This window comes from Canis aureus, chromosome 7, assembly GCF_053574225.1.
Source record: "Canis aureus isolate CA01 chromosome 7, VMU_Caureus_v.1.0, whole genome shotgun sequence".
In the NCBI taxonomy this organism is placed as follows: domain Eukaryota; kingdom Metazoa; phylum Chordata; class Mammalia; order Carnivora; family Canidae; genus Canis; species Canis aureus.
In genome coordinates this window covers 39,296,117-39,323,890 of record NC_135617.1, presented here as the reverse complement: position 1 = coordinate 39,323,890, position 27,774 = coordinate 39,296,117, and the positions used below count along the sequence as shown (strand labels likewise).

The window sequence follows — 27,774 nt, the reverse complement described above, 5'->3', positions numbered from 1 at the left end:
GGGGGTACAAAGGTGTTATCAGGAAAAAGTATCCTCTCAGAGCTTATAGTTTGGGAGAAAGATAAGGGGCAGAGGGAGAGGAGAGGAAGCCTTTGCCTCCTACATATAGACTCTCCCTAAGCCCTCCTTCTGTTCTTTTCCTTCATTAAAAACCAGTCAGAACCTACAAGCAGGGATGTAAAGGTTCATTGTATAAGTTCCTTAATCTCAGTCATGCCCTGTTCTAGGCCTACGGTGATCCCTCAAGTATTCCTTAAAGGAAGAAAAGGAGGAAAGTGTGTTTCCAGAGATATGCATATTTTATTTTCTGGCTCATATGGTTTTAGTTGATCTTCTAATATTTTCATATCATCTGTCTTCTGTGTGTTTTGACATGCGTACTAGTTATTATATTTAGAAGTCCTTCTTGAAAAATTTTCACTATCCACTCACTGCACTTGAGTCATAATATGCAAAGATTTCAAGTAGATGATGTTATTGGAAAACTGCTTTAAAAAAATTACTTATTCATGAAAGACACACAGAGAGAGGTAGAGACAGAGGCAGAGGGAGAAGCAGGCTCCCCGCAGGGAGCCTGATGTGGAACTCGATCCCAGGACTCCAGGATCACGCTCTGAACTGAAGGCAGATGTTCAACCACTGAGCCACCAGGCATCCCTGGAAAACTGCTTTAATTACATTTAAAGCCACTGTCAAATGAGGATTTGATAAGAGGTAAGCTGGTTAACAATCAAAAAGAAAATTGCTGAAGATGTGCCTCAAAATAGAATTATTTAAATAACCTCCTGACTTCACACATTCCTCACTCTCACTGTACTTACTCACTTCCTTGTGACTGCCCTGCACTTCCCTCGGGTACTTTTGTCTGGCAAGTACTGATTTAATCTGTTTATCGTCCCATTCCATGCCCTTTATCCGGCAGAGAAACTCTACCTGCTGACTGGTCTCACTTTGAATTCATGGCTACACATCTCTAGCAGGCATTGAATGTTGCCTTGTAGTCCAATTATACTTTCCTTTTTCCTAGTATGTTTGCTTTCTAGTTTTCCAGAGTTGTTTTGTGCTTTCTCTTCTATGAACATAATACACAATCCATTTCAGTAATGTATTTGTTTCATGTTTGATCAAGAGAATAGCAGTCATACAGGAACTTCCTCATTTTCTCATCATGAAACAGGCAGCCGGTACATGTGCCCTGTACCTTTCTTATCATGAAATGGACAGGTCCTGCCCCTGCTGGAGACCAGCTGCTACAACTGGTCAGTATTTTACCTCACAACTTAATTCTTTATTTCTCCCCCTACTTCCTCGTTTGTTTGTTTTCTTCATTTTACTGTATCTTATTATCTCCAATTATTATTGTCTGTATCTAACACCATTTTTGAAAGGGTTATCTTTGGTCATTGTTTACATTTTCTTACTTGAGGTTTTCTTCTTGTTGCATTCTATTCCAGCTTCTATTTGTTCTCTCTCCTGTGACTCCCCCAATTGAAGTCACTAGTTACCTTCATGTTGTTGTCAACATGGATTTTTCTCTTATCTTTCTTCTTGTCAGTTTTCTATACAGATGGTCATTCCCTCTTTCCTGAAGCACTTTCTTATCTTGGTTTCCATGAACTCCATTCTCTTGGTTTTATTCTTACTTCATTGCCTATTCCTTCTGAGTATCCTCTGTTGGCTTTGTCTCTTTTGCTAGCTATAAATCTCCCATATAGTGGGCTCCCTTCTTTTGTACTTTCTCTGCCTAAATGCCCTCAATTAGTCCCATAGTTTTAATGATCAAGGACACACTGTATCTCTAGGCTTGACCCAGCTTCAGAACTCTTGGCTTGTATATTCAGCATCCTTCCTATCATCCTTAGGTAACAGATGTCTTAAACTGACAATAACCAAAAGAGATTTCTAGATCCTCTACCTGCTACCTCCCCATCTAAAGAAACCACATCACTAGTTAGCTTAATGAGTTACTTTAAGGCAAAAATCTGCATTGCCATGGTTTTTCTTCTTTCCCTCGCCACCTCTGACACATCACTTCCAGTAGCAAATCCTAGTAACTGTACCTCTCTCCATCTTCACTGTTACTATCCTACATCAAGCCACCATTATCTTTCCTCTGCAATAGCATCCTAAATGTTTTCTCTTTTTCTCTCATTTGTCTTTTTAATGGTAAATCAGATCTTGTTACTTCCTTGCTTCACACCTTCCAGTGACTTTCTATTGTACTTAGAATGACATTAAGCTCCATAGACCTTGTGGAGTCATACAGTGAAGCCTTAGGCCCCTACCTGTGTCTCTGGATTTACCTCTTTCTACTCTCTCCCTTATTTATTTTGCTTTAGCCATCTCTTTTTTTGTTGTTGTTTCCAGAACAAATCAGACTTATTGTGACCTGAAGACCTTTGCACTCTTTGCCCTGCCTACAGTGCTTTTTCCCAGATCTTCTCAAGGGTGCCTTCCTTATTCTTGTCTTCAGATTTCATTTTAAATAGCACCAGAGAGATGCCTACCTTGTACACCTGATTCAAGGTAGCCCACAGTCATTCTTCATTGCAACACCCTATTTTAAGTTATCCTATGACAATTAAGACTACTGTTTTATTTGTGATTATTTGTGTTATTATCCGTTTCTCTACTCTGCACCCCCCACATCCCCCAAATGCCAAGTGTAGATTGTCAGTGCCTGGAACATTGCTGAGCATGTAGAGGTTTCATTATCAAATAAATGACTGTCAATAGAGTAAGCAGTCCTTGTGGAAAATGATGATTGGCAAAAATGATCCTCTTCATGATTAAATTGCTGGGAAGGTTGAACCGAAGACTGATACAATTTAGAGGAGTAAAAAGAAATGAAGAGAAATTGCTACATAAGACCAAATTCTTGGCTGTTTACATTTTTGTTATGCAAGCATCTCATTATCAGGTCACTTTACTGTATGGAGTAGGGTTGAATGAACATAGGCCAGAGGTGATGAATTATCCTTAGGTTTAAAACAAGTAACACAGCCACTGAGCCTACAGTAAGATGTATAAACAGTTTAGTGTTTACGGTATTTTCTTTTTCCCTCCAGCTGATACTTTTAATAACTTACCTTAGGAAAATTTTTTTTAGAAGATTTTATTTATTTTTATTCAGAAGAGAGAGGCAGAGACATAGCAGAGATAGAGGTAGAAGAGGTATAGGTAGAGGCCCCTCTCATGGAGCCCGATGTGCAACTCAATCCCGGACCCCAGGATCATACCCTGAGCCGAAAGCAGACAGATGCTTAACCGCTGAGCCACCCAGGCGTCCCCCTTAGGAAATTTTCTAAAAATAAGTAAGGGAGGGATCCCTGGGTGGCACAGCGGTTTGGCGCCTGCCTTTGGCCCAGGGCGCGATCCTAGAGACCCAGGATCGAATCCCACGTCGGGCTCCCGGTGCATGGAGCCTGCTTCTCTCTCTGCCTGTGTCTCTGCCCCTCTGTCTCTGTGTGTGTGACTATCATAAAAATAAAAAAAAAAAATTAAATAAAAATAAAAAAAATTGAAAATTAAAAAAGTAAAAAAAAATAAGGGAGACAGCTACCTCTGTAATATTAGAAAAATATTATTTATCCAAAAAATAAAAAGTATTTTTAAAATTAACAGCTATTACTATTATAGCAAAATGGTCCTGGTGGATGAATTATTACTAAATTTTTGCAGTTCTAAGAGGATCTGTTCAAACAGCGATAGCTAAACTGATTAATATATTCATGATATTTCTTAGAATATCTATATGGGCCTTGCCATTTAGGAAGGTGTTTCCCTATACTAAAGATTCCTGGTAGGTAGCTAATAGGCTGTATGGAAATGTATGCACCAGCTCCTGATGAGGCCCAGCAGCACCATATTTGATGTAGTTTTGGAATGTTGATGAGATCTGGAGCCTATGGCCAAGAAAGAATTCCTGAGATGTCTTGGTGCAAAAAGGTAATTTTATTAAAGCATGGGGACAAGACCCGTATGTCAGAAATTTTGTTTACTTTCTCTTCTGCCTCAGTTTCCCACATCACTCATAGAAGGGAGGGTCGTGTTAGGGCTCCAGGAAATTGAGTTATGGGTCTCTGGAAGTTAGGGTATTGATAAGAATTTTTGTCTTGTAAATCACTAAGACATTTGTGAACCAAGGAGATTCATTCCCTGTAGTACTGTGATCTTCTTTTTTTTTTTTTTTAAGGTTTTTTATTTATTTATTTATTTATTCATGAGAAAGAGGGAGAGAGGGAGAGTGAGAGAGAGAGAGGCAGAGACACAGGCAGAGGGAGAAGCAGGCTCCACTCAGAGAGCCTGACATGGGACTCGATCCCAGGTCTCTAGGATCACACCCCTGGCTGAAGGCAGCACTAAACCACTGGGCCACCAGGGCTGCCCAGTACTGTGATCTCTACAAGTTAACCATTTGCTTTTTTCTTCCCTTAGCTTTAGGGCAACCAGGAATGCCTGAGGAAACACGTAACCCACTTGGGAGTGGGGAGGTGGGTATGGGGTGTCCTCTTGTGCTTTGCCCTCAGCTTGCCTTCTGCTTCCTCATCATACTACTCATACATGCATTTATATAGAGTGGAGATATTTAGAGTCCACATCAGACTTTATTTGTAGTCTCCTAATGTTTGAGCTGGTAAGGATATAAGCAATCTAATCCATCCACCTTATTCTTTAGATGAAGAAACGGGAGCTGAGTGTGATTATGTAGTCTGTAAGTAATGCCAGGATTTAAATCCCATAGCTTCTGACCTGAATCTCTGCCAGTGATAATGTTACCAGTGGGAGAGTCTGCCTTGTGTGAATGGAGTTCTTGGTCCTTGGATTCCCCCATGAGAAGATTTACGTGGGGATCTGTGCTCTAATAAAGACAGAAGAAAAGTAGCAAGCACAATGCTTTGTTTATTAAAGCAAAAGTACACCATGAAGGTGGGAGAGCAATCAGGTTTTCTGAGGTAGAACCAGCCCCTAGATTGTTTTGGGATTGGGTATTATTGGGTCTTTCTGGGCTGCGAGGAGCTATGACATACAGTGGGGTGGTCTCTGATGGAGGCTGTGTCCAGTCATTTGGGGAATTCCTCCCACAGGTTGGAAGGATGAGTTTTGACCCTGCTAGGATTGTACCAGAGCCTACTGGCAGCCTTTCTCTGTGGTGGGGAGGGGCTATACCTGCACTGCAAATGAATTATAAAGAGTTTAGGGGTTTCCCTGGGGCAGAGGTGGAAGAGGAGGGCACTTGCTCAACACCCACAGCTATCTATCTACACTAGTCTTTCAGCCCCAAGGTCTTGGAAGTCACCTCTGGATGTTTTGCCACCACCCCTGGGCTTTTATTGTGTAGCTTATTTATCACCCTTGTCTCCAGCTCACTGTCTCTATCATTACCTCTTAAGGACTTGGGACTCTGCCTTGGGGCATTCCTCCCACTCCTTTTTAGTTCCTACCACCTAACAATAACTTCCTTTTAATAGCTTTCTCTAATGGGTAATAAAGCATCTGGAACTAACAGTAAGTATGCATATCCAGTGATGGATGCAGTTGTCTTTTATCAGTTGGCTATTTGTGCTTACCCGAATCCTGCAGGAAATACTTTGCAGCTTTCATTTTTGTCTTTGACTTTAGAAATTAGCAATTTTTCATACAAGTAATCTGTTCATCGGTTGTTGATAAAATATATGATAACTTGTGTGATATGTTCGGCTGTCTTGAAAGTTTTTCCGTATGCTCCTCCCTAAACTAGCATCACTAAGAAGATATGAGCTTACTGCTCTCTACCTTTTCTTTAGTTTAAAAAGAAGATATAAAACTAGAAGTAAAGTATTGGAATATAGCACAGCATTATTCCGAAGTAACCACAACTAAGTGCCAAAGAGAATTTCCATTGTTCAGAAGAGAAAGAGACTAGGTTAGGATGGAAGCTAATGCAGGGGAGAGGAAGGAGATAGGTAATTAATACTAGTAGTGTTGTCAGGAGTAGATGTGATAGTGGTAGTAGTATCTATACCAGCAGTTCAGTACTTTAATTGATTGTGCTTTTATCTGAAAGAGCACAGGCTCCAAAACTAGATGGTAACATGATTCTTAGATTGATTAACATTAACTAATAAAAGTAAAAAAATAAAAACATAGATTAACTACATGTGAACTCCATACATGTAAGTTGTTACCATGGTTGTGGTAACATCAAATAATACTTTTGAATGGAATTCTTACCAAGTTACTAAAATGCTTAAAACATGAATTTAGACGTATTAACATATTAACTATCAACTAATGTTACCTTAGTAATAACTATATAAAGTAACATTCTGAAATAAAGTAGCTATATATTATTAGTTCTGTTCTTTACTAACAGTGATTTTATTTTATTGTTAAATATTTTATTAAAGGAAAGAACTTTAAATAAACATCCTCTGTGTTTGAAAATTAAATGAATGGTTTCTGATGCTGAACTTCTGTTTTCACCGTAGACTTATTACACCACATTATTGCAAACAGTGAAAGAGTGAAATTCTCTACAGATTTCTTGTGATATGGTAATAAGTTGCTACAATTTCTAGAATTTACAACTGTCTATAAAGGAAACCTTGTAACAGTGTAAGGTGTATGATAAAGCAGGCTGACAGAGTATATAGTAGCACTCAAATAATTTGGCAGTGCTGTGTTCTGATCATAGTACCTGATGATAAGATGGTATGTAGAGCTATCAGCTTCTGAGATAATAGGAAGGAGAGAGGAAAGAGTTCAGTTATAATAGTAACACTAATCTCAAATGTTTATATTTTTATTTTTAAAGTTTACAAAGCACTGTTGTAGTATTTATCTTATTTTACCTTTATCTGTTTATGGTTTGCATTTCTTTATGTAGTTTTAAGTTTCTGACCTTTATCATTTCCCTTCACTCTGAAGAACTTAGACCTTCTTTCTGGTAAGGCAAGTGTATTGGCCACACATTCCCTCCATTCTTGTTTGAGAAAATCTTTTATGTCTCCTTTACTTTAGAAGGGTGATTTTGCAGACGACAGAATCCTAAGATTGTGGGGTTTTGCCCTTCAATACTTTAAATTTGGGGTTTGTTTTGTTTTTGTTTTACTTTAAAATATTTGACTCCAGTCTTTTCTTGCTTGCCTTTCTTCTAAGGAGAAGTTCAGTGTAATCTTTATCTTTGTTCCTCAATAGATAAGTATTATTCTCCCTTTGTCTTCTTATAGAAATGTTTCTTTTTTCTTTTCTTAATTTAAATTTTAGTTAGATAACATGCAGTGCAATATTGCCTTCTGGAGTAGAATCCAGTGATTCATTACCCAGTGCTCATAATCACAAGTGCCCTCTTTGATACCCATTATCTATCTAGCACATCCCCTCTCTTTTGTTTGGTTTGTTTCCCTCTCTTCTTTTTTTTCTTTTCTTTTACCCCTTTGCATATATTCATCTATTTTGTTTCTTAAATTACACATGAATGAAATCATATGGTATTTGTCTTTCTCTGACTTACTTCACTTAGCATAATACACTCTAGTTCCATCCATGTCTTTGCAAATGGCAAGATTTCATTCTCTTTGATGGCTGAGTAATATTCCATTATATATAATGTATATAATGTATTAATATGTATATATAATATTCCATTATATATATCATATATATTTTATATATATGCACACACACACCACATCTTTTTTTTTTTTTTAAGATTTTATTTATTTATTCATGAGAGAGGCAGAGACACAGGCAGAGGAGAAGCAGGCTTCCAGCAAGGAGACCAATGTGGGACTCAATCCTGGATCCCAGGATCACACCCTGAGCCAAAGGCAGATGCTTAACCCCTGAGCCACCCAGACATCCCCATACCACATCTTCTTTTTACATTTATCAGTCGATAGACATTTGGGCTCTCTCCATAGTTTGGCAGTTGTTGACAATGCTGCTGTAAACATCTGGTTGTATGTACTCCTTCAAATCTGTATTTTTGTATCTTTTGGGTAAATGCCCAGTAGTGCAATTCCTGGGTTGTAGGGTATTTTCATTTTTAAGTTTTTGAAGGAAATTCCATACTGTTCTCCAGAGTGGTTGCACCAGTTTGCATTCTCACCAACAGTGTAACCGGGTTCTACTTTCTACGCATCCTCACAACACCTGTTGTTTCTTGTGCTGTTAACTCTAGCCCTGTTGAGGGTTTTTATCATGAATGGATACTGTACTTTGTCAAATGCTTTTTCTGAGTCTATTGAGAGGATCTTATGGTTCTTATCCTTTCTTTTATTAACATGATGTATCATGTTGATTGACTTACAAAATTGAACCACTTTTGCAACCCAGGAATAAACCCCACTTGATCATGGTGAATAATTCTTATGATGTGCTGTTGGATTTGATTTACTAGTATCTTGAGAATTTTTGCACTCCTGTTCATTAGGGATATTGACCTGTATCATTTATTTCTGCTCTGATCTTTATTATTTCCCTTCTTCTGCTTGCTTATTTGTGGTTCCTTTTCTAGCTCCTCTGGGTGTAGGGTTAGGTTGTATATTTGAGGCTTTTCTTGTTACTTAAGGTAGGCCTGTATTGCTGTGTACTTCCTTTTTATGACTGCTTTTGCTGTATCCCAGCAGTTTGGCGCTATCATAATGACAATATTTTCATTTGCTTCCATGTATTTTTAAATTTGTTCTTTAATTTCCTGGTTAACCCATTCATTCTTTAGTAGTAAGTGCTCCAACTTCCACATATTTGTGATCTTTTCAAATTTTTTCTTGTGGTTGACTTCAAGTTTCATAGTGTTGTGGTTTTAAAATATGTGTGGTATGAGCTCAATCCTTTTGTGCTTGTTGAGGGCTGATTTATGACCTAGTATGTAATCTGTTTTGGTGAATGTTCCATGTGCACTTGAAAAGAATGTGTATTCTGCTGCTTTAGGATGAGATGTTCTGAATATATCTGTTAAGTCCATCTGGTCCAGTGTGTCATTCAAAGCCATTGTTTCCTTGTTGATTATCTGCTTCAATTATCTGTCCATTGGTGTAAGTGGGATGTTGAAGTCCCCTACTATTAGTGTTTTATTGTCCATGAGTTTATTAATTGAGTTATATATTTGAGTGCTGCCAAGTTGTAGGCGTAAATATTTACAATTATCAAATCTTCTTAATGGATAGACCCCTTAATTATGATATAATGCCCTTCTTTATCTCTTGTCGTAGTCTTTGCTTTAAAATCGAGTTTGTCTGATATAAGGATGGCTCCTTCGGCTTTCTTTTAAAATCCGTTATCATGATAGATACTTCTCTGTTCCCATACTTTCAATCTGCAGGTGTTTTTAGGTCTAAAATGAGCCTTTTGTAGGCAGCAGATAGATGAATCATGTTTTTTTATCCATTTGGACACCCTGTGTCATTTGATTGGAGCATTTAGTCCATTTACATTTAGAATGATTATTGAAAGATAGGAATTTAGCGTCATTGTGTTACCTGTAGAGTTGGTGTTTCTGGTGATGTTCTTTGGTCTTTTCCTAGTCTTTGTTGCTTTTGGTCGTTTTTCTCCACTCAAAGAGTTTCCTTAAAATTTCTTATAGGACTGGTTTAATGGTCATGAACTCCTTTAGGTTTTGTTTGTCTGGGAAACTTTCTCTCCCATCTATTCTGAATATTGGCCTTGCTGCATATTTTTCCCATTGAGCATGTTGAATATTTCCTGCCATTTTCTTTTGGCCTGTCAAGTTTCTGTGGACAGATATGCTGTGACCTGATCTGTCTTCCCTGTAGGTTAGGGACATATTTTTCTCTTGCTGCCTTCAGGATTCTTTCCTTGTCTGTATATTTTGTAATTTCACTGTGAAATGCCATGGCAATTGACAGCTTTTGTTGAACTTAATGGGGGTTTTCTGTGCTGCTTGGATTTTGACGACTGTGTCCTTCTTCAGATTCGGGAAGTTTTCAGCTATAATTTTCTTGAATTAACCTTCTGCCCCTTTTTATTTCTCTTCATTTTCTAAGAATCCTATGATACAAATGTTAATCCATTTAATAAGTCATTGAGTTCCCTAAGTCTGCCTTCCTGATTCATTACCTTTGTTTTCCTCTTCTTTACAACTCCATAATTTTATCTTTTTTACTTTTTTTTTTTTTTTTTAAGAGAGAGCATGAGCTCGGGAGGGGGCAGAGGGAGAGTGAGAGAATCACTGTAGAGCCCAAAATGGGATTCTGTCTCAGGCCCCTGAAATCAATGACCTGAGCTGAAATTAAGTCTGATTTTTAACTGAGCCATCCAGATGCCCCCATAATTTTATCTTCTGTATCACTGATTTGTTCTTCTGATTTGCCCATCCTCATTTTTATGGCATCCATTCAGGTTTGTATCTCGGTTATAGCATTTTTAATTTCAGCCCGACTAGATTTTAGTTCTTTTATCTCTGCAATAAGGGATTCTCTGGTATCTTCTATGATTTTTTCAAATCCAGTAGTATCCATATAATTGTTTTAAATTCTAGTTCAGACATATTACTTGTATTTGTAGTCTCTGGTTATCACTTCTTATTTCTTTTGGGGTGAATTCCTCTATCTTGTCATTTTGGAGGGGAAAAAAGCCGAATAAAAGTTTAAAATTTTTAAAAAATTAATAAAATACATAAAGGAAGCTAGATCCTAGATGTGTTTTTATTTGCTTTTTTATGAGAAGCTTGATAGAGAAAATGTAGTAAGAAAGAAAAGAAAAAAAATTATGTATAAAATAAAATTTTAAAAATAAAAATATTAAAAAAACTTTTTTCTATAACCACAAAAAAAGAAATGAAAAAAACCTCAAAGGGTACTCGAACCTGTTCCCCTAGAGCTGAAGCTTTGCAGCACTCAGTGATTAGTAGGGTGATGGGTAGACTTGGTATGTGTGAGGGGTTTTTGCTCGTCTTTTGGGGGAGAGTCTTGCTGCTCTGATTAATAGGTGGAATTGCCCTGGTGGAAACGTACCTGCAGGGCACAGTAGGGCTGGGTTTGTAGTTTCAGCTTCCTCATTTAATTGATGGCATTGTTTAGCTCACTGAGGTGGGTCAGAGTGGCAGACTTCAGAAGAAAATGGCTTTGCCTGATTCTCTCCAGGGAAGGAAATTCGAGTCACCCCTCTTCAGTAAGCCCTCACAGGCAAATAGTGACCCCTCCTGTGTCCCTGATCCTTGCCTTCATCCTGTGTCAGAGCTACCCAGCTGCCCAGTGGTGCAGCATTCCTGTGTTTTGTTTCAGGCGCAGTTGAATGTCAAAATCCCACACTTCAAAGATCCCCTGCTGCAGGGACCTGCACTGATCTTCTGGGAGAAGATCTCCCTGCACTGTGGCTGGTGCTGGCTTGTCCCGGAAGGCAGTCACACAACTGCATCTTGGTTCAAAGTTTATGGTAAATTGCAACATACAGTTGGGGCCAGGGTCTACTGCTCTCTGCAGATGTCTGTTCTCATACTGGTGAGAGGAATAGGTTGATGGCTCCCACAGGGTCCTTTGCCCCCACAGAGGCTGTGTCACCTCTACCAAATGCACCCCAAACAGAGGAACTGCTTTTCCCCTTGTGACCCTGAGGATCTTCAGACTGCCTCCTGGTAAGTCTCCAGCTTTCTTTCCCACTAGAGCACTGCTCAGCGACCCAGGCATGAACCTAGCAATGTCTCAGACCTCTGAAACTTCAGAATCTGTACTCTTGTTTATAGAAAACTGGTGGTATTGTTACCCTCTCCTTTCTCCCTCTCAGTGTTTTGTTTTGTTTTGTTTTTCCTTGTCTGTGGTTTTTGGGAGTAGTTTTCTTAGCAGTCTCCTGTGTGTGTTTTCAGTGTTCTCCCCAGCCGCCCCCCCCACCCCACCACTTTCTCTCTTCTTTCTCTTTCACTACTCCCTCCATGATCAGGGCTCCTTCTCCTGGTGAGTACCTCTAGCTCTTTTCTTCCACAAATCAACCCTCTACAGTTCCTTCCTTCCTGGGTCATTTTTCCAGATTGTAGACCTGCAGCTTTATTCTCTAAGACTTCAGATCGATTTCTTGAGTGTTAAGAATGATTCGACATTTATCTAGTTGTATTTGAGGGAGGAGGCAAACTTAGGATCATCCTACTCCTCTGCCATCTAACCTCTCTTCTCAGAATTTTTGCTTTATCTTTTATTTTCTGTAGTTAGAAAACTGTATGATAGGTGGAAGGTTTTTGTTGGTTTGTTTTTTAGCATTTATCCTGCTTGGTGTTCTCTGACCTTCTTGGATTTGCAGTTTGGTGTTCAACATTTATTTGGGTAAATTTTAAATCATTATGGCTTCAAATATTTCTTCTCTTCCTTTTTCTCTTTCTTCTCCGTCTCATACCCCAAAAACATGTATATTATACTTTTTATATTTGTCCCACTTGAATATTGTTTCTTTTTCAGTTTGTTTCTCTTTGTTTTTCCATTTTGTAAATGTCTATTGACATATTCTTAAGCTCAGAGATTCTTTCCTCAGCTATGTCCAGTCTACTAACAAGGTCCATCAGAGGCATTCGTCATTTATGTTATTGTGTTTTTGATCTATAGCACTGATTCTCGGAGTTTCCACTTCTCTGCCAATATTATCCCTCTGGTCTTGTATGTATCTACTTTTGCTGTTAAAACCCTTAGCAATCATAGTTGTTCTAAATTAAGTCTGATAATTCATTCCAACATCTCTTCTATATCTGAGTCTGGTTCTGATGCTTGGTCTATCTTTTCAAACTGTTTTGTTCCTAGCTTTGCACAGTGGCAGCATCATAGCCAATGAGGTTTATTTGAGGCGTGATTATTGCTAATTAAAAACTTTTCTCAAACTGTTTTGTTCCTTTCTGTTTGCCTTGTGATTTTTTTTTTTTTTGAAAGCTAAGTATAATGTACATATAGGATGACAGGAACTCTGATAAATAGGGCTTTAGTAAAGTTTTGGTGAAGTGTGCAAAGAAAAGAGACATTCAGTAGTCCTGTGATTAGGTTTTACCTTTTAGTGAGCCTGTGTCCCTGTGCAGTGAACTACTCCAGTACCTCTTTTCCTACCTTAGGTGGAACAGGATGGCCGGAGTGGGACTAAATGGGTTATTTCCCTTCTCCCAGGTAAGCTAGATACTGAAAAAGCTCCAATAAATTGGGCTCTACTTTTCCCCATACCATGACAAAACCAAAGGAAGTTTCTCCCTACTCTTCACTAAGAGAACCTTGGTAAAATTCAGAAATGTGAGGACCCCCACGGGACAGGATCGCTCTGCAGTTTTTGATGCTCAGGTTGAGAGTCTTTTCAGCACTTTGTCAATTACATACAATTCAGGTTTTTCTGCCCTGCTGCTGGGTTGTGCTCCAAAAAGTGAATTTCTCTGTATGCTTTCTTTCCAATTTTGGGGGCTGCTGTTTGTCTGCAACCTCACTTCTCTGATGAATCTAAGAAGAGTTGTTAATTTTTCAGTTTGTTCAGCTTTTACTTGTTAGGATGAAGTAGTGACTTTCAAGCTGCTTATCTGCCAGACCAGAAACTGAAAGTGTTGTTTTATTTATCTTAATTATTATTTTGGCAGTCATAACGTCAATATGACAGTTATTATTGTACTAATCAAAAGCTAAGGCTCAGAGACAGAGCCAGCTATAACTTTAAAAAAAAAAAAAGAAAAAAGTACCATTAAATATACTAAAATACAGAGCTTTTTAAGTTTCTTCTACATTCTCTCAACTATCAAGGTGTCTTTTATTTGCTATTTAATGTTGTTCTAAATACATGAGTTCGAGCCCCACATTGGGAGTAGAGTTTACCTTAAAATAATGTTCTAGATAAATAAAAATAAAAAATTTACATCAACATAAATTTTACCATTCATCTTTATGTTGTAAAGCAGGTTTTAACTGTAATCATAAGAGGCTTTAACTCATATTTGGAATCATCAAATTTACACCCTTGGTATTTCTTAGCTTGTATATGCATGGATATTTTGTTATTACCACAATAGTGAGAATAATGCCCAAAACTAACTATACTCTTTTTATTTTACTTCTTAATATGTACATATTCCATATTTTTGATTAACTGGTGAGTAAGGAAGGACTGAAAGGAAAGGTACTTCTCTCTCCTGTCATCATTTTTACTGTAAATGGTTGGCTGATACAGGGAAGTGACATGAGTAAGAAAGGATAGGAGTCTTTGGTCTGTCTTGTTTCTTAGAATACTACTGCCTTCTGCTTTTTAAGTTCTGATGGAAAGAGAAAGCCCGGCCTCTTTAGGGCTCTTGATATCCTGTTTACCATGTTGTAGACCTAATATGCTTACATTGTGCCCACTTGGGTCCTTACACAGAAATTCTGTGCTCATAAAACAGCATGACCACTGTATGCAAATGGGCAGCCAAGGGCACATATTGCACATACCTTCTGTGCTTATGTTTCATTGTTTTATTGGATTTATAAAATCAAGTTCAAAGTTCAAAGATAAAATGAAGTTCAAGATGCAATAGCTGTTAAACCTTTTGTGGGACTCTCTGGTTACTCTCTGGTTACTCCCATGAAGCTAACCCTGCTCAGAGATACTCTAACTTACACAGCTGGGAAGTGTCCAAGTGTGGTTTAGACTTAGGTGTTTGGCTAATTTTCCTTTCTTTTTTTTTTTGTATTTCTTGTTATTATTTTTATTATTGTGTTGAGGGCTGACTTTGCATGGATTGCTGTGAGGGGAGCTGCTTATCCACATATAAAATTCTGACCCAGAAGCAGGTCATCTGTGAAAGGTGTAGTACTTGCTTCCCATAACATGTGTTATGTGATGGGCAAGGTGGTGGCCCCTTCCAGCTGTACTCTACTTATTTTTTTTCTTTCAGTTATATTTTGCTATTAAGTAGTAATTATAAGTAACTCTTTTTCTTTCTCTGAATTTCCAGGCTACTGTATGAGGCAATAATAAAATAGCAAGATGAATGTTAAAGACAGAGGTATAGATACAGCCTATTCCTTGTTTTGGAATTACTGACTCTTTTTCCAATCTTGCTAATTTACTACTGAGAGGCTGGCTAGGCATTTGCATGTGGTCCACAGTCTTACAGAACTTTGAAAGATCATTCTGTCCTCAAGGAGTTTACCATTGCTAGAACAAGAGGAACCCCTTTACACCTGAGTGTTTTAAATTAGATACTTTTAAGAGTGAAGTAACCAGTGATACCTGGTTTAGGTACTATTAATAGTCAAGTTGGAATAAGAGGCAATTTAGGTACTATTAATAGTCAAGTTGGAATAAGAGGCATTAACTGCAGATGTCCTGAGCAAACTGGGACATACAGTCACCCACCTCATAATGCGTTATTCAAACACGTGTTGAGCTTCTAAGCATGACATTCTTGTGACTTTCCAGGAGGCTTCCTTTTTTTTTTTTTTTTTAAACACCGTCATTGTGCTAATCCACACTGAACCACAGTTATGTTTATGTCTGTTTGCTTGATTAGAATATGGGCTTCTGAAGATTAGGAACCAAGTCTCATTCATCTTTGTATCCGTAGTGCTTTATAGAACCTGGCATATAACTGTAAAGGCTACCACCACAACACCACTGACTGCCATTTATGAAAGTATTTATTATGTATCTCCCCCATTATGAAAAGGACTCTATTATTTTACTTAATCCTCACAAAAATCCTGCAAAGTAACTATTATTTTACCAATGTAGGCATTTGATGTTTATGTTAAATTGTGGAAAACCTTGTAGACCTAATGTATAAAGCACATTAGGTCATTCTTTGAGAAACTGTGCAAACTGAGATAGGAACTAGAAGATTAGAGATAGGCAAATGTCCAGATTCTTAGAAGGAAAATGTACGTGGATTATGGATGCTTGTATCATTGAGCTTGATGTGAATTCTGTGCAAAATTCAAATGAGATTTTTTTTTTAATTACTTTTTTCAGAGTGTTAACAGCACTCACTAGGTGCTTACATGGGTTTCTTGGGAACAATTTCTGTCAGACTAAGCTTATTGTTTGAGATTCTTAGATATCTTTCTGGTCAAGATGTAAACAGGTATGTCTGATGAGCAAATTGTAGATTGTGAACTGGATGGACAGCTATACCAGAGAAATCCAGTTAATAGAATTGATGTTAGTATCGAGGGAGTTTGCTGCATTCTTTGGGACTCAATCCTGGATTTTGTTCTTTTCAGCATTTGTATTAATTGAGCACATCAATGTCATATTGTCCAAATTTTCAAATAACCAAGCAACATAGATTAGTTAAGACATTGCATGACAGAACAATTCCTCAGAAAATCTTAAAAATTCCAACAAATTGTACAAAAGTAAAATTCCAAAATAAATGCATCCAAACCTCAGCTATCCTGAATATAATATCACAAAGGAAAATGTCAGGGAATTTTAGATGACTGAGGACTTGATGTGAATTAGTGGTCTGATATGCCTACTGAGAGGGTCAAAGCTCCACTTAATCATTTCTCACTTGTTTTCTGCATGGCTCTATCATGGAGAATAGGGGTAAGTGACTAAATGTTGCAAGCTGCCTGAAGAGGAAACTTTCTAGTATTTTTAGCATTGTCAAAATATGGAATATGCTGTATCATATCCAGTGATTCCATAATACTAGAAAATTTTATTATAGAGAGAATGACCATGTAAGAGAGATGTTACAGTGATATTTTATTCATCACATAATGAATTGAGTAAATGTCTCTGAAGGTTCCTTCTCGTTTTGAAATGTATATAAATCTCAAATTTTCCAGCCCAGCGAAAATTATTTGGGATTGTATTGTCCCTAGGCCATGTAAAAAATCATTTACTGAAAGATGTCCATATGATTGGAGAAATAAAATGTAGATTACAGTTCCAAATTGAACCCTAAAAATTCAACTTATGAAAGAATATTAAATTCAAAAACAGAGTACACTATGTGTTGAAAAGTTTAATGTGAAAAAGATTTATAAGTACATTAAAAATGGTAAAGAAGAAAAAAGGAAACTTTAACAAGATTCTTAGTAAAACAAAATAAGATATGCAAATAAATGAGTTACATGCAAGATTGTTTCTTATATAAAATAGTTTTAAACAAGGTTGTATATAATTTGGTTGTGACAGCATACACATACATATATAGTAATGACAACAATCAGTGTATCTTAGGAATTAAGACAGTGATTTTTATTTTTATTTTAATATACTGGTATTAGGCAATTGAGACTACAGGGTAAGCAATAAAGATGACTCAGTCTTATAGTAGAATATATGATGAAGTACAACCCAATAGTCTTTGAGTAACTTGTCATTCATAAATTTTTACTAAAAATTTCAGTAAAGGTGAAATCCTATTATAAAGACTTCAACAGGTATCCAGATGAGAGTAGTATTCTGGTAATTGTAATGTTATTGAGCAACTTATTAGAAAATATATTTCAGATTTCAAGTTGTAATGAGGGAGTAAATTAATTTAATCCTACTGTCTCTGCAGAAAGTGCTGTGTCTCCACTCTTCGCCTGAAGCAATTAAGAATTAGAAATTGGTGCCCAAAGGGAAAACAGAGAACAGTTTTATTAAGCAACAGCAGTACACTATCTAAGGGAGAGTGGGCAGCTTCTGCGAGGTGAAATCGGCCCCTACTTTGTTTGGGGGTTGGATATGTATTGGATTTTTCTGGACTGGGAAGACCTGTGACTTACAGTGGGGTGGGGCTGAGAGCTCCTTGACTGACACTGAAGTTTATATAACCAGTTTCCCACTCTGCATGCCCTTTCCCGTAATATAACTGAAAAACCAGTAAGGAGGGTTTTAACTGTAAAACAAGGGTTTGTAAATGACTGTATAGCTAAAGGTCAAGCTGGGGATACCTTCTTCATGGACTATGTATGCACCTTTTTAGGAACAGTTTCTCTAGACTGTTAAATCCTGTTCTGAGGGGAACATGACCTGGTTTTCTTGATTGTAAAGACATTTCTTGGGGTGTTCAGCTGCTCATTATCTGGTTTCTGCCTTACACTGCTAAAGTACTACTCTGATCATGTCACAGCCAACATACCCCCATGCTTACAATGGTAATAATCATTTTCTTTCTCAGTACAGTTCTTATGCATAACACTTCCTAGGAGTAGTATCTTGCTTTGGCTACTCTCTTTGAAAATTGGTATCCTATCTAACTACTATCTCTAGTTGGTTGTTCATGTCCTTCCACAGTGTGGCCCTCGCTAACTTTTTTCAAATTTATCTTTTATTGTTTCTGTACATTTAGACCCATAGGTTCGTCAGATGTGTCCACTGTCTTTTTTGCTTTCCCATACTCAATTTTCTTACTACTTTTAAAACTAACTCCTACCTACTGGACTGCTTCCTATCTTTCCTACAGACTTCAAAATAAATATTATTGTCTTTTTAAAGTCCTAATCATCCAATGACCACCATCATGGTGTAAGTTGCATCTCACACCTTTCATATTGTCTTTATACTCTACCTTGTGTTGAAATTATTTGGGTACTTGCCTTATCCCATCTATCAGATTGTGGGGTTCCTTTTTTGCAGTGTGTCTTTGTTGCTATTGGAAAAATGATACCATGTAAGCATTGGATAATTTTGAATCTAATTTGTGATAAATAGAAATTGTTAAGGAGCTTCTGCCGCTCCTGGTGCTGCTTGTGTGTTCGGTGCGGACCTGGTACCTTTTTTGTGAAGCGGCAGCTGAAGAGACTCCGGCACTCGCCATGGCCGACGAAAAGCCCAAGGAAGGAGTGAAGACTGAGAACAACGATCATATTAATTTGAAGGTGGCGGGGCAGGATGGTTCTGTGGTGCAGTTTAAGATTAAGAGGCATACACCACTTAGTAAACTAATGAAAGCCTATTGTGAACGACAGGGCTTGTCAATGAGGCAGATCAGATTCCGATTTGATGGGCAGCCAATCAATGAAACAGACACACCTGCACAGTTGGAAATGGAGGATGAAGATACAATTGATGTGTTCCAGCAGCAGACAGGAGGTGTCTACTAAAAAGGGAACCTGCTACTTTACTCCAGAACTCTGTTCCTCCAGACCAAGAAGACATTCTCAAATAGAAAGTCATAATTTGGTTCCACCACATCCTGACTACTACAGTATAGTTTTCTCTATTCTTTCATTTTCCCCTTCCCCATTCCTTTATTGTACATAAAGTAACTGTGTATGTGCACAAACATATTGCATTTTTTTAACTAAATGGCCAATGGTATGTTTTGATCGACATCAAATGGAGATGAGATGAGGGAAAATACTGTTTCTGTGAAAATACCCCCTCTCTCCATTAGTGGCATGCTCAGTCAGCTCTTATCTTTATATTCCAGTAAGTTATTTTGCTCTCACTGTTTAACAAAAAAAAAGAACAACATAAAAATCCTTGCATACCTTGTTCGATTGGAGAATTTTAATGTTTTTCATTTATCATTGTAAAACCAAGGACAATTTTATAACTTTTTTGTACGTAGCTGTTACATGTAGGGCAATCTGTCTTTAAGTAGGGATAAATTACTCTAAAAGAAATGAATCCTAGATAGTTTTCCCTTCAAGTCAAGCGTCTTGTTGTTTAAATAAACTTCTGTTTAAAATGAAAAAAAAAAAAAAAAAAAGAAATTGTTAAAGAAAAGGAATCATGGTACAGGGGAAGGAGCCCTATCAGGAGAATAGCTACTTTAGCCACTTATGGAGCCTTTGGACAAATCATATCGAACTAGTTATGGCATATTTGAGATGTAGTCAGGTTTGTTTGTTTTTTTTAAAGATATTTTTTTAATTTTTTTTTATTTTTATTTATTTATGATAGTCACACACAGAGAGAGAGAGAGAGAGAGAGAGGCAGAGACACAGGCAGAGGGAGAAGCAGGCTCCATGCACCGGGAGCCTGACGTGGGATTCGATCCCGGGTCTCCAGGATCACGCCCTGGGCCAAAGGCAGGCGCTAAACTGCTGCGCCACCCAGGGATCCCTAAAGATTTTATTATTTGAGAAGAAGAGTGTGTGTGAGTAGGGGGAGGGGCAGAGGGAGAGGGAGAGAGAGAGAGAGAGATAATCCCAAGCAGACTCCCTGCTGAACAGGGAGCCTCATGAGGGGCTCAGTATCACAACCCTGAGATCATGACCTGAACTGAAATCAAGAGTCAGATACTTAATCAGCTGAACCACCCAGGTGCCCCAAGATATAGTCAGCTTTAGAAAAAAGTTTTTAATTACCTCTAGAATTTAGGAAATTATATAGCTTTCCTAGTCTTATAATATGTAATAATGCTATTATCTACATTAATTGGTCAACTAAAGCATAGTGAATCACATTTTAGAGGCTCAGCTCTTATTTCTCCTTTGTAAAAAGGTAGCAAATGTAGGAGTTGGAAATTATGTAGGGTTTTTATTCATTTATAATCTGTGGATAATAATTTGAATGAGACATCTGCTCAGTAGAAGTCTAAGAAACTTATAAAATATCTTTATCTGAGTAGACCTGTATTCTTGCTTGTTAGAAAGTTTTGTTTAATAAATTATAAATTACCTAATTTTATTAATTAACAGTTGACTGCATTCCTCACTTATTAAAAGGCAAATTGCATAATGTTTTTAGTAGCAGGAGAATTTAAAGTGGAAGGATTCTATACATATTGATTGACATCTAAACTAAATGTGAAATATCAAAGTGGTGACAGTTACATGACGGAAAATGTGGTCAGAAGCTCTCTTTTTATTGTGGCTTTTTTTTTTTTAAGCGAGGTCTTAATTTACTATTATCACACCTTATTATATCCTTGCCCCCAAATCCTAACAAGATGATATTATGTTTATTCCAAGATCTTCTAAAATTTGGTTTTAAGAAATTACATAATTTATATGACAGCTACATTTCAGATGTTATTAATAATTTTATCTTGTTATTCTTTGCAAAGTACAACAAAATTGGTATGCTGTAGAACCAAAGGATAAATAATAGTTTGTGTATTAATATTTTGGTTTAAGGTTTATTATATCCTGAAAACATTTGGCAAATAGTACTTAGTAAGTATTAATATAAGTCTGGTAGAAATCAGATTATGTTCTTAAGGATTTTTTTCTTTTTGGAAGAGATTGTCATGAAGGCATACATAATCTATTACACATCTGTTTGTTAACCACAATGTTTAACTAGAATATACTTGGGAGTCCTCATGTAGATCTTCTCTAACATTAATCTGGTGACAAATATATATATACATATATATACATACATATATATATATGTGCAAGCTTATCTATGTATACATTTAAATTTTTTACATATAAGTGAAGAGTGAAAATATATTTTGCTATAGAAACTAAATAGACTTCAGAGTGGCCATAAAGTTGGTGTTTTTAGGATGAACACAGGGCACTTCTGCTTCCTTCTTGATAAGTTTATAAATTGTCACAGTGCCTTGTTGCCATGGATATTATAATGAGGGAGAAGGAAAAAACTAATCCTAACTTCCTGTCTTATTTCTTGAGATCTGATTTTGATCATTTTAAATGTTTCATTTTTGAAATGCTAGATTATGCTTTGTGGTGAAGAAAGGAGATTTATTTTGATACTCTCTTCCTAGTTCAGAGTCTGAGGGCTTCTGTAATCTTCCTCTTTAGTCAAAAACTGAGTGTCTTGTCTTTTAGAATATGGCAGTGTCAAGAAGCCATAGCAGTGGACATGATTTAAGGGCTAGAAGTAGGATCTTTTTAAAATAGGCTTTGCCTCTCAATTTATTGGTGATGTCATTGGGCTTAAATGTACATTATCATGGAATAAAATGCAATACCTAGATAATTTCAGTTTGTTTTTTAAAATACTGAGTTTTCGGGATCCCTGGGTGGTGCAGCGGTTTGGTGCCTGCCTTTGGCCCAGGGCGTGATCCTGGAGACCCGGGATCAAATCCCACGTCGGGCTCCCGGTGCATGGAGCCTGCTTCTCCCTCTGCCTGTCTCTCTGCCTCTCTCTCTCTCTCTCTCTCTGTGACTATCATAAATTAAAAAAAATACAAAAAAATACTGAGTTTTCCTTTATTTTAGAGGACTGCATAATTTAGAGGACTTCTTAAAGGTGTTTTCCAAACCCTCATCATAGTACTGTATAAGCAAAAAAAATTTTATTGCTCAAGTGTATATTTCTTAGGTATTATAATTCATCTAAGACTAGGAAAATAAATGCTTTATTTTTCTCATTTTACATAAAGATCTGTTAAAATAATTTTAAGTGTGAGTGAATGAATTTTTAGTTATTAGAAAGTCACTCATAGAAATTGAATAGAAAATTAATATCTTTTTATGGATATTTAGTTCTGAAAGATGAAATATATATTCTGGCTAGAATTTCAAGATTTCTTACCTATATAGTTTGTTGCTTTGGTATATCCGTCCTTAAATTTTCTCTGTAGTAGATTTCAAAATAAAAATAATGAAGTTAATTTCTTAAGTTTACACTTACGAACAAAGTATCATCTGAATTCAATCTTTGTAGCTCTCACAAATGTATATAAGATAGAACTTGGATTACTATGAATATGTAAAAGAGTGATCTCTAAAATTATCTCTGCCACGCATTAGTGCGTTTGTGATACTGCCTCAACAAGATTTGAAAATGAAGAGAGATAAGATAGTTTTTACAGTGATGGACTCTTTTGCCTTTTTAATTTGTAGGACAACCTGAGATGCCAGCTCTAAGAGTAATTCGTGTCTGAATTGTTGAAATCCATCTAGAATAGCTACCTCTTTTTGGAATAGTTTGTAAGGTTTAAGACAAAGATATTCCTTACTCATATAGGTCAATCCACTGTAGGTAGCAAAGGAACAGACTGTATTAAAAGCAGTATTTCTCAGCGTATGACTCTGGTAAGAAATATGTATTATATTATGATCCAGCCTGCATGTAGTCACGTTTGCACAAATATGCAAAACAAGGGCAGCAGGTGGCTCAGTTGGTTAAGTGTGCCTTATGCTCAGATCATGATCCCAGGGTCCTGGGATTGAGCCCTGCATCAGGCTTCTTGCTCAGCGGCTCCCTCTCCCACTTTCCCCTACTTGTGTACTCTCTCTCTGTGTCAAATAAATAAATAAAATCTCTTAAAAAAAGAAAAGCCAAGTATGTAAAACAATTCATTAATACTTACCTTTACTTTTGTACCTAACAGTACAATGCAATATTTCATTTTTTTAAGTTCCAAAAAAAATTCAAATTGTTACCAAAAATTAGACTTCAAAACCGAGTAATGGGCCATGTCTGCAATTTGATAAACTATGTTTAGGATATGTCCCTTATTCTTACCTTTAAGTTTTTCTTTACTCTGCACTACTATTCACATGTACTATATTATGTAGTTTTCTGTGGAGATGGCTGATAAAACACCTATTTAAACTGATGCAGTTGCAGTCTAAAGAAGAAGAGGAACTCTGGGAACCCATATAGATTTGTGACATCTGGAAGGAAAGAAATTTTCCAAACTGTTTGCAGTAGTTCTGAGGGCAGGAGTCAGGATTACCAGAGGATCTCTTATTTGTTTGATTGGCTTTTTCTCTCTTTTCCAAACAATGGGTAGTTTCATATTCTGCAGTATTTTAAAGGTTGTTCTAATTTGGTGTGAAAGTAACTCTTAAACCAGAATTTGAATTTTTAGAAAGAAGCCATTTTGGCCTGAAGAGATTCCAGATTATTATAATGCAGCAAGTAAATAGGAAGGAATCCCTTATAGATTGGTTCCATGATTCTTTTCAGGGAAGAAGTTTCAGTAAAATATATCAAAGAAAGAATTTTAAATTGAGGGACAGAAAATAAGCTTTAGTTACTCCTTCCCTATTTAGCATATGATATCTGAACCTTAGCTGATTTGCAAAGTGAATGAATTTGGCCAGATTATTTAAGTTTATTTTCAATTTTAAGGCTTTCTGATTTTAAGTTAATCAAGGATTAGATTTTTAAATGCCCGCTAAACCTAAGACACGTATATGTCAACATTTAGAGTTTTACAGGCAGGGGTATGAATTAAGATCAATGAAGACCTGTTTGAGGAAACTGCTAGAATCCTGCTCAAAAATATTTGAAGTTTGTGTGCTTTATGGCCACTTAGTCCGCAGATTTGAGTGCTCATCCACTAAATACAGATTGTCCAGGAAGAAAAGGAAGGAGGGATCTAGCATTTTAAGTATTTAGTTGGAAAGAATTCATTACTATAAACTTCATTACTATAAACTATACTTTCTTTGAAATTATTTTGCTATAAACAAGGTGAGTCTTATCTCTGTTATAGGTGAGAAATAAAATGTGAAATGGATTATGTTAAACTTCTGAGAATTGTGTATTGTTATAGGCTGATAATTCTGTATTTGTGGTTATTAAAGAATTGATAGTCATGATGATAGGTTAATTAAATAATATAATAAATAACTTCGAGGGAGACAGTTGGGACTAAAAATGAGTAGATATATGTTCTTAGAAATTATATATCTGTATAGCTAACAAAAATATACTCATATAACAAAGTTATGAACTTTTTAGGTAGTTGTAGAAGAAATGATCTTTAGGAATGGTTTGAGAAATGAATATGAGTGAATGAATGTTTTATTTTCTTGGTCTAAGAGAGGTAGGCTATATATTTAATGGAATGTTATTCAGTTATAAGATAAAATGAAATCTTGCCATTTGTGACAACTCGAGGGCATTATGCCAAGAATAGTAAGTCAGAGAAAGGCAACTGTCCTATAATCTCACTTATATGTAGAATCTAAAAAAAGAAAAAACAAATGAGAAAACAAGATCATAGATACAGAGAACAGATGGGTTGGGGTAGAAGGTGGGCAGATGAGTGAAGATTAAAAGGTACAAACTTCCAGTTATAAAATAAATAATTCCTAGGGGTGTAATATATAGCATGGTAAGTATAGCTAATATTGTCTTGTATATTTGAAATTTGCTAAGAGAGTAGGTCTTAAAAGTTTTCACCATTAGAAAAAAAAATCTGTATCTGTGTGTAGTAAGGGATGTTAACTACACTTAACTATGTGGTGATGATTTCACAATGTATACAAATATAGAATCATTATGTTTTGCATCTGAAGCTAATATAACATTATATGTCAATTATATCTACACAGAAAAAGTGAAAAGAGAGGTAGGCCTTCTAGTGGATAATCCACTGGATGTATGTCTTTTCCTTCTGTCCTACAGGACATTTCTGTATAAATGAGAAAGAAAAAGTTTAGAATGTATAACTGTGACTTAGGTTTCTGAAAACTAGAAGAACATTATATTTAAAACTAACTGATTGTATGGACTCAGGAGGAAACTGTCAGGTAACAATTCTTTAGGCTTTTCTTGGTGCAGAGGTGACTCATATGTCAGCAGTGTGGATGAGGGAAGTAACAGTCTGCTCATGAAGATTCTGAGGCTTGCCTAGCCTCTAGTTGACAGAGTACATTTATCAGTAGCTAGCAAATAATGTGAAAAGAGTTTTAAAAAGTGTAATCTCATATAAAGGATCTAAATGATTAAGAACAATTACATTAAGATTAAATGTATATATTTGCTATTTTGGGATCCTGACACATGGTTTGTTATTTCACATTCAATGATCATGCTTAATTGTTTTTTATACAATAATAAAATCTCTGGGCTTCATTACACTATGCTTCATACTCTTCATTACACTGTATCAAAATACACATATTTAACTGGGGCTTAAAAGCCTTGTTCAGCTTATTTAAGAAAAATTAACAAATCTGATTATTTACTTTAAAGCTACAGAAGAAAGAAGATCAGCAGTTGGAGCCTAAAAAAAGTACCAGCCCTAAAAAAGCTGCAGAGCCCACTGTTGATCTTTTAGGACTTGGTAAGTAATAAAAAATACAAGTCATCTTAAGAGTTACAAAATTATTGAAATCTTTACTTGAAATGAATATAATGGCTTTATCATTAGTATGCCAAAAGATACCTGTTAACTGAATTTGAAAATGATGTGATTAGTGTGCTTAGTTCCCACAAAAAGGGAAGTCTTTAATAAGGGAGCTAATGTCTGTCAGCACTGTCTCCACTGAAATACAAGTAATGAGTTCCTTGGGGGAGAGAAGAGATATCAAAGTAATCTTCAGAGGCTTAGTAGACTGACATTTCAACATTTAAGATATAGAGAAGATTTCTTTTTCTCTTCTTTCCCCCCACCCTTACCCCCGCTTCTCTTTATTTAGTTTTCTTGGGGGGGGATTCCCTTAGCAAAGTAATTATGGGGTAACCTTACTGTAATATGTGCTGGTTTAAAATAAAATTTAATTTTGGTTAACTGAAGCAGTGAGCTTTATACTTAGATCTAGTGGCTAAATTCCTTTCATTTATTTGAGGACACTAAGAAGTGCTCATTCTAATTGAATGTCGTATTTATTCTTACGGCTGACAGATATATGTTGTCTGCCTGATAAATCAACAGGCTTCCCATTCAAGGAGTGTTTATACTGTGCTTACCTACAAATACTGTCAGCTCTTTTTTTTTTTTATCTTCTCTTCCTACAAAAATAGCTTTAAATAAATGGTTATTTTTAGTAATACCTGAGCCTTCAGCAGTAATTAATGTATTTTTTTTTAAGTTTGGAGAAGGATTAACAGGAAAAAAAGATACTTAGTTGAACTTCATATACTGCTTTCCTAAAAATTGATCTTTGTTCTTATTGAGTAAACTGTTTTCTGTTTAAAGAATTATAGTTGAATTTTTTATTCATTTCTTAAGGAAACTGGTATATCATGCAAATATATCCTCGTGGGTAAAAATTTTCTGTGGTAGTGAAAATAAGTAGTATATATAGCTGTAATTTTGAAAATAGGGCTTCAGTCTAGAGGCTCTGAAATAATTATGTTGAATTCTACTCCATATAATTTCTCCATTTTATTTTCTTTTCTGTAAATGAAAGAAGAAAAGACTTATTACCAAAGTAAGAAAATACTTACTAAAACTATAAGCATGTTTGTCTTCACTATAGCATTTCCTTTCTAGTCTCAGTATCTGGTTTATTACTTTATAATTTAGAAATGTAAGCTATAAACCAGACCTGACTCTTATCCTACAGATTCATTCATTGATTCAAAAAATACTGATTAAGTAAGTGTCTACTATGTTTCCAGGCACCACTGTAGGCACTAGAGATATAGCTATGAAAAGAACCAGTGGAAGTACCTGACATTTTGGAGCTTTCATTCTATATGGGGAAACAGTGAATAACTGTTAAGTACGGTGTTTTATGGCTCATACACAGTAAGTGCTATAGATAAAGTAAAAATGAATAGCTGTAATTTTAAATAAGGCAGCATTAAGGGTGCTCCCTAAATATTGCTGGAGCAAAGACTTGAATAAGTTGTGGATATCTTAATGTGTGGGGCGAGAACATTTTAACCAGGAGAATATCAAGTGCAAAGGCTCTGCAGTAGTGGCTTACTTGATGTGTGCAAGAACCAACAAGGATGACTGTGTAGCCAGAGTGGAATGAGCTCTGGGGAGTAGTGACAGAGGAGAGGAGCATCCAGGTGAGGAGAGAGGTGGGTAGATTGTAACAGGGCTGTGGCTTTTCTCTGAGTATCTTGGAAATATATTGGAGAGATTTGAGCAAAAATGTACATAAACCGACCTTCGTTTTTAAAGAATAAAGAATTATCGTAGCTACTACGTGAAGAACAAATTGTAGCAGGGCAATGCTGGAAGCAAGGAGATCAGTAAGGAAACAAATATAGGTGAGAGATGATGGGGAACTTAGAGTCAGTGGTAACATCAGAGGTTAAAATAAGTAATCCTGTTCTGGATGT

At 36.4% G+C, this 27,774-nt stretch overlaps 2 protein-coding genes and 1 pseudogene across 9 annotated transcripts in view; all 3 read left to right on the top strand.

Annotated features, from left to right (window-relative positions):
• The window catches only part of SMAP1 (small ArfGAP 1), a 178,305-nt gene that overhangs the window by 128,731 nt on the left and 21,800 nt on the right, over positions 1 to 27,774 (top strand). For all 8 annotated transcript variants that reach the window (XM_077903462.1, XM_077903460.1, XM_077903464.1 and 5 more), the window contains one exon: positions 25,729 to 25,819. In XM_077903462.1, the coding sequence (XP_077759588.1) occupies positions 25,729 to 25,819 (91 nt within the window). The remainder of the gene's footprint in view (positions 1 to 25,728; positions 25,820 to 27,774) is intronic.
• LOC144317948 (U4 spliceosomal RNA) lies at positions 12,724 to 12,855 on the top strand (annotated as a pseudogene).
• Positions 18,609 to 19,412, top strand: LOC144317279 (small ubiquitin-related modifier 2). Its single transcript, XM_077903470.1, has one exon. The coding sequence runs from the start codon at positions 18,684 to 18,686 to the stop codon at positions 18,969 to 18,971; it is 288 nt and encodes a 95-aa protein (XP_077759596.1). The 5' UTR covers positions 18,609 to 18,683; the 3' UTR covers positions 18,972 to 19,412.

Bases quoted from the DNA above. Each gene is read 5' to 3' on its own strand.
- LOC144317279 (XM_077903470.1), top strand. From the start codon at position 18,684: ATGGCCGACGAAAAGCCCAAGGAAGGAGTGAAGACTGAGAACAACGAT.